Source organism: Microcebus murinus, chromosome 14, assembly GCF_040939455.1.
Source record: "Microcebus murinus isolate Inina chromosome 14, M.murinus_Inina_mat1.0, whole genome shotgun sequence".
Taxonomy (NCBI): Eukaryota; Metazoa; Chordata; class Mammalia; order Primates; family Cheirogaleidae; genus Microcebus; species Microcebus murinus.
Window position 1 is genome coordinate 31,320,018 of NC_134117.1, and position 12,288 is coordinate 31,332,305.

The 12,288-nt window shown below is 42.1% G+C and overlaps 2 protein-coding genes across 2 annotated transcripts in view; one reads left to right on the forward strand and one right to left on the reverse strand.

Annotated features, from left to right (window-relative positions):
* Positions 1–11,691, reverse strand: part of LGI1 (leucine rich glioma inactivated 1) — a 45,516-nt gene extending 33,825 nt beyond the window's left edge. Inside the window, exons 1-2 of the mRNA XM_012766123.3 lie at positions 10,909–11,691; positions 10,431–10,502 (exon numbers count right to left, since the gene is read on the reverse strand). Coding sequence (XP_012621577.2) covers positions 10,431–10,502; positions 10,909–11,600 — 764 coding nt within the window. The 5' untranslated portion in view covers positions 11,601–11,691. The remainder of the gene's footprint in view (positions 1–10,430; positions 10,503–10,908) is intronic.
* Positions 11,692–11,696: 5 nt separating this feature from the next.
* The window catches only part of LOC105872267 (protein FRA10AC1), a 76,373-nt gene continuing 75,781 nt past the window's right edge, over positions 11,697–12,288 (forward strand). The window contains exon 1 of the mRNA XM_076009965.1: positions 11,697–11,787. Within this exon, the coding sequence (XP_075866080.1) occupies positions 11,782–11,787 (6 nt within the window). The 5' untranslated portion in view covers positions 11,697–11,781. The remainder of the gene's footprint in view (positions 11,788–12,288) is intronic.

The window sequence follows — 12,288 nt, forward strand, 5'->3', positions numbered from 1 at the left end:
GACTGGTTAATGCCATGTGGAAGCCAGCTTCCTCTTTCTGTCCCCACCAGTTCCGCCCAGTATCTGTGGCAAACCTAGGACAGCCTTTCCCAGTACAGTTGACCCTTGAACAACATGTGTTTGAACCATGTGAGTCCATTTATACATGAATTCTCTTCTACCTCTGCCAGCTAGGAAACAGCAAGACCAACACTCCCCTTCCTCCTCCTCCTCATCCTACTCAACAAGAAGAGGATGAGGATAAAGATTTTTATGATGATCCATTTCCACTTAATGACTAGTAAATATATTTTCTCTCCTTTATGATTTTCTTAATAGTTTTCTTTTCTCTAGCTTACTTAATTATAAGAATACAGTATATACTACATATAACATACAAAATATGTGATAAGCAACTGTTTATGTTATCGGTAAGGCTTCCAGCCAACAGTGGGCTATTAGTAGTTAAGTTTTGGGTGGGGGGAGTTTTATGCAGATTTTCAACTGCACAAGGGGTTGTTCCCCGTAGCCCCTACATTGTCCAAGGGTCAACTGTATTTCCCAGGGCATATTCCCTAGACTATAAGACCTTCAACGGGTTGAGAGGTTCACATGCACAAGAAATGGCAGATAACTTTAGGAAAACTGGGTTAAAGAAGTTAATCAAGGTTCTTAACTATTCAAGGGTTGTTTTTTTTTTGTTTTGTTTTTTGGCTTTTTGAGACAGGGTCTTGCTCTGGCACCTTGGCTAGAGTGCAGTGGCATCATCATAGCCCACTTCAACCTTAAACTCCTGGGCTCAAGTGATCCTCCTGCCTCAGCCTCTCAAGTAGCTGGGACTACAGGCATGCGCCAGGACACCCAACTAATTTTTCTATTTTTTGTAGAGCCGGGGGTCTCGCTGTAGTTCAGGCTGGTCTTAAACTCCTGACCTCAAGTGATGCTCCCACCTCAGCCTCCCAGAGTGCTAGGATTACAGGTGTGAGCCAGCACACCCAGTCTTCAAGTCTTTGTTATCCTTAAGTAAATTGAAACTCTTCCAAAGGGAATTAAATATACAGTTTCCTGACCTTATTGATAATGGGACCCTTTACCATTGAGCTTTCCATGAAAGAACATGACCCAGGGAAATGCTGGTTTAGCCATTTAGGACATAGCTGGGAAAGAACCCACTCCAAGTAAAAACAGTCAGAGTATACGTTTGAGCTCAGGGGACATTTCCTTTTTTTTTTTTTTTTTTTTTTTTGAGACAGAGTCTCACTTTGTTGTCCAGGCTAGAGTGAGTGCCGTGGCGTCAGCCTAGCTCACAGCAACCTCCAACTCCTGGGCTCAAGCAATCCTACTGCCTCAGCCTCCCAAGTAGCTGGGACTACAGGCATGTGCCACCATGCCCGGCTAATTTTTTACGTATATATATCAGTTGGCCAATTAATTTCTTTCTATTTATAGTAGAGACGGGATCTTGCTCTTGCTCAGGCTGGTTTTGAACTCCTGACCTCGAGCAATCCGCCCGCCTCGGCCTCCCAGAGAGCTAGGATTACAGGCATGAGCCACCACGCCCAGCCCAACTTTTCCTTTTGAATGAGCTGCAAGGGACCATCTACTTCCTCCAAAAGATGGAGCACCTACTGGAAGGTCCCTAAAGAAAAGGTGTGTGCTAAGCTGGTCGGCCAGGTGGACAGCTTGGTGGGCAGGCCTGACTCCCAGAGGTGGCATCAATGAATCCACACTAACAAATGGTCTCAAGTTGCTCCTTATATGGAGACAGATGGTTTAATGTATCCCTGAGGATGGGATTCTTTCCACCCACCCATGCTTTCTCTCCAGCCTTTCTAGAACAAGGTGAGGTATAAATAATTAAGCTAATATAATAAATAAAATGAATATCAATGCATACATATCCAAAGTACTGTATGTGCCATAAAAGCAATATTGTATGAGTTGTTAAGAAAAACGAAACAACTTTAAGTAAATCCAGAGATTTTTCTATGCCAAGGTGCTTTGTGAATAGCCAAGCGGGGACAGAACATGCAGTTTTCCAAATTTATTTGAGCGCCAAACTCCTTTCTTTCAGGACAACTGGTCCACAGGACATAAGTTTAGAAAAGACTTGTCTAAGGTGTAACTTTGAAGTGAATAAGGTCTTTTTCTTTTCTTTCTTTCTCTCTCTCTTAAGCAAGGAGACCAGAGCCTACACATACAAATGAGAGCTGAAACCTAGGGAAACTGGATGCTCTTGCCAGCAACTCTTTCAAAGGGCTTTTGAAACTCTTTTCAGTTATTGTCCCCAGGAATCAGGGCACAGTCTCCTGAATACCCTCGTTAATGGCGAAGGTTGACCCTTTGCGAGAGGATTTGATTTTGGGAACAAAACTATGCAAAGTCAAGCCCAGTGATTCTTGTTCAGGAGGAAGTAAACAGAATTGGTTAAAAGTGAGGACATGAGTTTAAACCCCAGCTCGGTTACTTCATAGGGGTGTGACATTGAGGGGTTACCTGACTTCTCTCGGACTCAGTGCTTTATCTGTAAAATGGAGATAATCGCAGCCACCTCAAAAGGTTATTGTGACAATGAAATAAAAAATAAGATATAAAAGTGCTTAGTGCCAGGAAATACAAAATAACCAATGAACCTAACAAAACCTTGCCTGTTTTATTGAATGGTTTGTAAACTGACAGTGAAGACGATTCTCAAAGAAGGGTCCAAAAGTCTTTAGACATGGAACCATGGTTGGGAAGAATCTGTGGCACTCCATGAAAAATTCTCTGTAAGTCAGGAGTTATTTGTATGCATATATTCTATATTTTTAAAAGATTTAGTGCTTTTTAATCATATTTTATACCGGCAAACAGTTGCCGTCTTGCTATGTAAATGGGCCCAACAATTCCTTTGTAATCCTTGCTCCATGGGAGAGATACTGTTTTATCATCAACCACCATGGGGAGGGCCTATTTAGGCCCCTTTGGACCTGTTTGGGAGATTGGGAACTACATTATTTTAATAATAACCTTATAACAACCAATTCCATATTATGAGGTTCTTTCAATTAACAATCTAATTTACTCATTTGTTAGACTTGATTTAATAATTTTTGTCCATTTCTTTAACAAGGCCATTTCCTCTATTATATTAAAGTAGCTCTGTTTGTAGAATAGAATATAACACAATAGAATTTGAAGACAGAAATAGACTTTAGATGTAATTGAATGTGAGGGTCTTAAAATGCCAACTTATGTTTTGTTTGGTCTTTATTCTATTTAAAACTCTGCTTCCAGATTTCTGCATTCTCTGAAAATTAAGGAGATAAGGCCCCATGTCTGTGTACCACATTCCCATCAATAATAATCAGATGGAGCGGAGGACATCAATTTTAGGTAAGATGTATCTTCTCTGGTTTACCCCAGTCACCAACCCTCCCTACTGTCTATATCCAGCTGCTTCTTTCATTTATCCTGCCACTGGAAGCCCCATTAGCATTTGAGTTGAGAACCATAGTTCAACCTACCTCTGGTATTTTATGCAATAAAAGCTAAGGCCCCGCGATATTTGTGACCTAGGCAAGATTACACAGCCCATTAGTGGCCAAACTGAATTTCAAACCCATGTCTCCTGACTTCTAGTTCAGGCCTCTTTCCATCCTACCATAGAACCACTCACCTGAAGACTGCCAGAGTTAATTATGTTAAACAAAATCTGACATGTTTTATAAAACATAGTGGCAGTTATTTTATTCATGAAGAAGAAGTGAGAGGGTTACCATTTTTTTTTTAAATAAATAGTTCATGTTTCCTGTAAGAAGTATTTAAAGGAAGGATTTCTTAGCAGGTTGTGATGGAGACCTGTGTGTAGAACCACACAATTTTAAAACTGGGATTATTGGCAAATCCAGATTCCACATTGAGACACTCACTAATCTGATGTTACGGCAGTTCAAATTAAAGTGATTTTCAAATACTATAATAAAAGCTAATGTTTATTGAGTTACAGGAACTGTGCCAAGCAGTTTTTCCTGCATTGTTTTACTTAATCTTTACTGTAATCCTGTGCAATAGGTACTATGGCTATTTCCCGTTATAGGTATCAAGACTTGATTAAGCTTGCTCCAAATTACACAACCAATAAGCAGCAGAGTGGGGATTCAAACCCATGGCTGTCTGATCACAAAGTCTGTGTTCTTTGCCACATTGCCAGCTCCCCAGGGTCCACCATTCTAATATCACAGCTGAGGTTTTAAGGCTCCTGAAAACATTTTGTAGCCCATATTATCCATGAGATCAACAACCAGCAAGTATCAGCATTCCCACCAATCAACTGAACATCGTTCTGAACAAAATGAGGAAGCTTATCAAGACTACCTTACAATACATTCACATACAGACAAAATATAATTTACCTTTTCAGAAATCACTGCCAGCTTGGGGCGTCTTATCAGGGTGGAAAGCGACAGCATGTCACTCATCTTGGTGTCCGTCACAAAGCCTGACCTTGCACCTGCTACTCAGTGGAACACCAAAATGTGTTTGCTAAAACGGGAGGCTTTTGTTTTTGTTTTGTTAACTGCTTGCAACCATACGATAAATAAACACCTGTTTTAGCTAAGTAGGTACTTTAAATAAGTAAAAAATGAAATTATCTTTGTGTTAATGATTTTGTTTTTCCGTCTTAGTAAAGCTTAACTAACATTTCCCTTTGGATGTCTTGTTCAGACTGGAGAAAGGGGAATTTTGCCCTTTACAGCTGCGGTCCTCAAGCCTCGGGCTGTGGACCAGTACTGGTCCACGGCCTGTTAGGAGCCAGGCCACACAGCAGGAGGTGAGCGTGGGTGAGCGAGCAAAGCTTCCCCTGTACTTACAGTCGCTCCCTGTCGCTCACATGGCCACCTGAGCTCCGCCTCCTGTCAGATCAGCGGTGGCATTAGTTGCAAGAAAACAAGCTCAGGGCTCCCATTGATTCTGCGTTATAGTGAGTTGTATAATTATTTCATCATATATTACAATGTAATAATAATAGAAATAAAGTGCACAATAAATATAATGTGCTTGAAACCATCTCCCCCACATCTCTTCTCATCTGTGGAAAAATTGTCTTCCCTGAAACCGGTTCCTGATGTCAAAAAGGTTGGGGAGAGAGACTAGTCTGCCTCTGTAGTCAAACTAAGAAGCCAGGAGGCTAAATTCAAAGTCAGGGTGGGACAAAAAAGATTCAACAGTGGGTCCGAGAAACAGCTTTGCCTTTGAAATCCTGGTAGCTGGAAATCTCTGTTGAAGAAGTTTGAAGTCCTAACTTCTTATCTCTTCACAGTTTTTGGTTCAGCTCACTCTCTAGACCCCCAGACCATCAGTAGCCCAGCTGAAATCAGACAGGGTGGACCAAACATAAGAAAGGTTGTGGCAGGGCGCAGTGGCTCACGCCTGTAGCACTCTGGGAGGCCAAGGCGGGAGGATTGTTTGAGCTCAGGAATTCAAGACCAGCTTGAGCAAGAGTGAGACCTCCTCTCTACTAAAAAATAGAAAGAAATTAGCTGGACAATTAAAAATATACAGAAAAAATTAGCGGAGCATGGTGGTGCATGCCTGTAGTCCCAGCTACTCAGGAGGCTGAGGCGGTAGGATCGCTTGAGCCCAGGAGCTGGAGGTTGCTGTGAGCTAGGCTGATACCATTGCACTCTAGCCTGGGCAACAGAGGGAGGCTCTGTCTCAAAAAAATAAAATAAAAAAAAATAAAATGGGTGTGAACATGATCAGGAACATCTACTGATAGTAAAAACAGAAGTCCTCAGTATGAAATCTATGGAAATATGAATTGGATTCAACAAATCTGTAGGAAAGCAATGTCTGGGTTTATGACGCCTAGCCTTGTCCCTAGGACCACGGTTTTTTGATGGTCCTCTGAGAGAGACACGAGGCAGATGCAGGCACAAACATCTCTAATGCATGACAGGCAGTGCTGGGGCCATCAGCACAGGCTGCAGATCTGAGAAGACAGAGGTCACGGGATGAGATAGCTCAGTCTGGTGTGGACTGAGCATGTTTGTGTGTGTGTGTGTGTGTGTAGGGTCTGTGTGTGTTGTGAGCGATGACTCTCCACAAAGAGGAGAGAGGCAAATGCTGTTAACACCAACTCAGGTGTTCAGACTTTCTCTGCCTCCAGGGAGCCATGAGAGCACAGGGGGGCGTGTGGAGGGCTGTGTGTCAGGAAGGTGACGCTAAGGGACATGGGTCGCTGGGAGCTGGAAGCATAGAGAGGTGCGGAAGCTCCTGCAGTGGCCTGTGAAACAGCGAAGGAAGCGCGGCGCCGATTAGGGGAATGGCGCTGCGGGGAAGAGGAGGCAGCAGTTCCCGCGCTGTCTGAGAGGCCACTCGTCCAGTTGGAAGAGGACAGTGAGAGACAGGGGCAGGTAACTCCTAGGTGTCTTGCCTGAATGACTGAGAGGATGAAATAGGTGTTCAGAGAAAACATTTGTTGTACAGCGCTAGCTTGTGCAGTTACAAGAATTAATTAACTAAAAAGTTAAAAATCAGATCTATGGGTCATTGGGCAAATTATAGACAAAACAGCTTGGATGGCTGAAATTTTGACTTTTTTTGGTTCATCGAGGGTGTATCAGCTGGGCATGACCAAAACATGTCTCATCTGTAACCACTAATAATTCCCCTAAAAGCTCTCTTAGCTGATAGTCTGACTTGAGTGGTCATTGAAGATGGTTACATTTGTCTTACACTTGTAATATAAGGAGGGATTTTAAAAAATAGCAATTGCTTTGATAGGCCATGGATATTTTTTCCTGGACAAGTAATATTTTGAAGGACTAAATGATAAAGTCTTGGTAAGGATGGACTCATTATTTCTCTTGTTCATGCTATTTGCTTTTCCATTTGTTTTTGGTTTTTAATTTCTTACGGACTGTGTACTTAGGAGTTGATTGTGGATTAATTTAAAAAATAATGCTATTCCTTCCCCAACCCAGAAAGATCAAGTCTGTGTTTCAAACAAGACCAAATCCCACCAGGATAAGTTTTTTCTGGTCACATTGAATTCTTATATATAGGTTTATTTTTTCTTTTGTTTTGTTTATTTGAGCACAATACTAAAATGAACCCTGGAAATCACTCTCTACAAATAGAGCTCTCTTAGGAATTGCAGGAGTTTAGTTCATTAAAATACGTTATGAATGAATGGCAATGTGGCCATGCTCTATCCTCTTAAATTTGAATTTTTTACTTCTGTCATGAGCCTATATCATTGGGAATTTGGGTCTGTAGTTGAGAAGGAGCAGGCCTGTAACGTGTGAAAACACATTTCTCTAAATTGCATTCACTAAAAGTACCACTCTTTTTCACTAAAAGCAAACTAGAATGCATAATCGTTCTCATTGGTTATGTTTCAAAACTGGCCCTATGGAAAACATGAATGAAATTGCATTTGCTTAGAGAAGGTTTTTGTTGTGTAAAACCATAAATGAGAATTTTAAAAAATGTCTTGTACAACTAATCTGATGGATTTTTATTGGATCATTTTATTCTTTCTCTCCTCTCCACAGAGTGTGGGTTTTTGTTTTTCTTGTTCTCCAACACAAACTGCCAGCCATGGCCTACCAGGATCTTTTCCCAAACCCTGCATGTAACTTAAGGTACTGCATCTGTTTTCCTCAGTATCCTGGACTGACATTTCAAAAAGTACTTCTCATGATAGCTTCTACAGAAGGTCTGAAAAAGCATCTGGGGCCATAACAATATTATCATATTGTTAAGGTGGGTGACAGGAATGGGATATTTCTTTGCCTTTTCCAGCAACAGAGCAAGAAACCAACTGTGTTCCTACATAAATTGAGCAGAATTGATTCTGAAGTTTATCTGTTCACAGGATATGATGGGTCAATTTGATAGTTCATGGTACGAACGCGGCTAGAATTCATAGCAAACCCCAAGCAGTGGCTGGGGTCCTCTAGGCCTGATCCAATGGTCAACACAGGCCCCTCCGTCTTGACGTTCCAGTGCAGGGTTGGCTGCCTATGAGAGGTTTTCAGGGCACTGGACAAATCTATCCCACAGAGGAGCCCTTCCTATCTGTGACCCCTGCCTGCTCACAGTTGTTACAGTTGGGGCACAATTCATATTCAGAGCCTCAGCATTTATTTCCTCCTCAGTGCACATGAGCTTATTAGACCTTTTCCTGAGGACGGGAGGAAGCAGGGAACACTGGGCAGGGAGGATGGAGAGCAGAGTCTCTAGGAACAGAGTCCTGGAGATCAGAGACAAACTTTGACCCCGGACAAGTTTGCATAAGATCAGCACCAGCGCAAAGCTACCATGTTGAGGTTGGCCAATTTGAGTTAACTAAGGACATACAGGCAAGAATTACTCGCCCTTTTGTTATTTCTGAAACCTGAACTGCTTTTAGAAATAAGGGCTGGAATGTTCCATAGGCACTCGGAGCATGGGACACGGGCATGGCACACATACTCGGTTAGGCTATTTAAAAACCAGTCCCTTGGCTTCCCTCTGTGATTCTAAATGCGTGTAATCACATTACCCTGCAGCAGCCGGTAACTATTTCTATAACATTGTCCAGCATCTGTGCTTGCCGTGACCGGGTCCACCCAACAAAAACAAAGTGGAGATGTGGTAACTGACTAGGTAGATCACTCCAGGCTCTCTGTGCCACACTAATGTCCATCTAGTGTCAGAATATGAGTAGTTGTGTCAACTGAGACTTTTCGAATTTTAAGGACTGATCTATTTCACTGTCCCGGGGGAGGGAGGGGCCATAGTACATCAAAAGGATGCTTCTTAAATGAGCCATTTATTTACTGAACAAATGAGCAGCATAAGCACAATTTTCTCACTTTTTCAGATACAGCAAATTCTTATCCTTTGGAAAGATCCCAGCATTAGAGATTTTTCCCTTTTCTGGGCTAAAGAATCTATCTTTCTTCGATTTGTTTGACGTGCTAACACTTCCTTTACTCACACTACTAGCCATCAGTCAAACAGATAAACCCTTTAGGAGTAACCTAGCCAACTGTTAATTACTTGAAGACATTAGCCAGTGGAAGGACATCAGCCAACATCCTTACATAATGTCAAAACACCTGATCAAGTTTGTAAATTCAATGAAATGGTCAAACCAGTTAAGGGATTTAATATAGACAAAACAATAGATTGAGTGACTTTTAGCTTTTTAGCTTAATGTAAAATTTTTAAAACTTAATATTTATAAAACATGTAAGCATTTGCCATACCCCATGCCAAGTGTTTCACCTACTTAAATCATATCTATTTCTGATAACAACCTTCAAAGTATGTGTTTGCACTTCCATTTTACAGATAAGGAGACTGAGGCTCAGTGAGATTTAGTCATTTGCACAAGCCTGCGTATCTAAGTTCTATGAGTGGTGGGGTGGGATTTAAACTCCGGTGTCTCAAATTGCACTTCCACACTGTCTCCCTATATATATTGACCGCAAACAGCCAAAATGGCCAACTAAGGCAAGAAAACAAAACAAAACAAACAAACAAACAAACAAAAAAACCAAAAAGCTTGGGTCCTGAATCATGCAGTTAAGAGAGCCCAAACTCAGCTGACCCACAATTGGCTAATTCTCCCCAGAACAGTCCAGCTACAACCCAAGTCTCTTGCCTGATGCCTGAGTACCGGGGGACCTCCCAACCCCCATGTGATACTGCTCGAAGAACCAGAACTCCAACTGCCAAACATTACACATCAGAACGAATTATACATGCTACATTATGCCTGTGAAGAGATCTAATTTCTTAGCCAAATATTATTTTTTTGAATATTTTCAGGTATAGACTGAATATGTGGTTCCCTTGTGGCCAACTCAAAACACAGAGCAAAGAGTAATCCTTTGCACTATCCCATATTAATATTTTCTTTTCCTCCTTGTAAAGCGACTAGTTATAAATTAGATGAGATTAAAAAAACAGTGTCTCGAGAATTGGTATTTTAAGGAATTACCTAGAAAGAACTGAGAGGGTTTTTTTGTTGTTGTTTCCCCCCACATGGTAAATCATACAATGTAGCAGCCTGCCCCAGTTCCCGGGAGACAACATCTTGAGCGCATATGTTATGCTAGGTTCTGTATTGACTAATTCAAAAACTCCAGGGCAAAATAACCGAAGTTCCCAAGTTAAAAATGAAAGTAAAATAGTGGAATGGAATTGGGATCATTGTTGCAACATTCCAGCAACTTCATAAATAGCCATTAAAGTAGACAGCATTCCAGGTTAGCAAATTTACCATTGCAAGAATCAACCTGCACTGTTGGTGTGAAGTAGCAAACAAACCCATCTACCCCTCACTTTACTGATATTCTTTCTTTTCAGAAATACAATCACATTTGACCAAATTAATATTGAGATCATTTTACTAGAGGGCTTATCCAAATATATGCCATATTAAAAATAGTCATGATATAAATATTTCTCACAAGAGCTGCAGCGATGGTGTGAATAAAAAACTCCCTTCTGAGATTTCAGTAAAACCAGATCTCACAAAGGATCTGAAAGAAAACAAAAAACAAAAAACAAACAAACAGACACACACAAAGAGACACACACACAGAGAACAAACCTTATGTTAATCCGATTTAGCATAACAGTCACTATTTTGACACTATTTTATGAAGTACCATACCCCGTTCCTTTCCAGATGAAGTAAGAGAGATGAATCTGCTACAGGTTTCTCATAATAATGTTCAGGGGTGGGGGCTGTCTAAGCATGTTCAGTAGCAGCTAATAAAAAACCAAAATTTCTAAATGCAGCAAAATGTTAGCACTGTCAAATGGCCAAGCATGCAAGAGGAAGCTCTCTCTCCATGCCCTTCTACGAATACATACAAAGCCCCACATACACCGGCTGGAATTTTTAAATCGTAAATTAGATATCAAAATGCTTACGGGCCTTACAATGAGATAACATCAGGAGGAACGGTGCGTGGAATGGATCTGGCATTCTCACATAAAGCATTATCTTTGGTACAAGTACACACGGCAGGGCATTTTGGCTTCGCTGGTTTCTTCCCCTCAGTCAGCAAAAGCGCAGATAAGAGACATAGGAAATAAGCAATTCTTTTCAGGGGAATGCAGGCATTTCCCATCCTTTTGCTTCGTTCTGATTCCATGCAGGCAAAAAAATATCCCCAACCATGAACAGGGCTTCTGGAATTCAGATGGTGATTGTCTTGCTCTGAGCACAGGTCACATAGGAGTCCACCCTTTTCCTCTGCCTCTGTATCTCTGCTTTTCAAAACAGGGACCTGCAGCTGATTCGTGCGTGAGCTGCTCCTCGCTCCAGCAATGCACGGCTCGGGGGAAGAGACCTGTGAGGTGCTGTGCGATGGGAGGGATCCAAGTGCTGGAGGACAGAGCCGACTTGCATCACCACGAAAACACTGAGCACAGACCAGCCTTCGAAGGCAAAGTGAAGTGATGTAACAGAAAATAAACAGCTTTCTGCTTTCACCGGGAGGCCCTTTAATTGTTACCAAAAATAGGACGGCATTATGTCTTATTAGTGGGTGGGTGGGCGGGCGGGTGGGAGCAGTCATCTTGCATAGGATGTCGGCAATCTCAGAAACCTCTGGGAATTTGCTTTTCATGTAGCAAACAACCTCGTAAGAAAAACTAGGTTTGGAGCCAGCCCTGGCTGGAAAAATGAAGTTAAATGAAACTCTCTCCGCTGCATTCGGCTAATACCTTGCTGTTTCTTGCCAAGTCCACCTGGCTGATGCCATCCTTGAAAGACAAATAAGAACGCATGGAGAATGTGAATTTCAGGGGATGAATGTGAGTAAACACTTTTCTGACACTTATTAACTGTCATGAATTATTATTGGTATTCCTGCCCCCACCCTCCTGTTTAATCTGTACCCTCCTCCCGTGGTAAGGGAGGGAGACAGAAACGTGGACCCTCTGTCTATGATCCACCCTCCCTCCTCACTTATCCCACCCTCCCTTCTTTGGCAGTAGCACCAGGAGCTTGGAAGGAACTCCCTGCCAGCAGGAGGCAGCCAACTCTGGCTTCCCGGGGCTTTGGAAATGGCCTGGCTCAGCCCCGGAGGCTACGGCATGGGGGGAACTGCGGAACTAAGGACTGGAGACCTGGCTTTGAGATCCCACCGCTACGGTGACCTAGCTGATTTTACAGACAGGGAAATGGCTGAATCTACTCCCCTGTCTGTAAAATGGGGATGATGGTATAGACATTCTGTGATTATGATTAAAATGAAATGGAAGCGATGGACTGTCACTGGTGCACTTGATGGGATACAGGATGGCCCCTTGGAA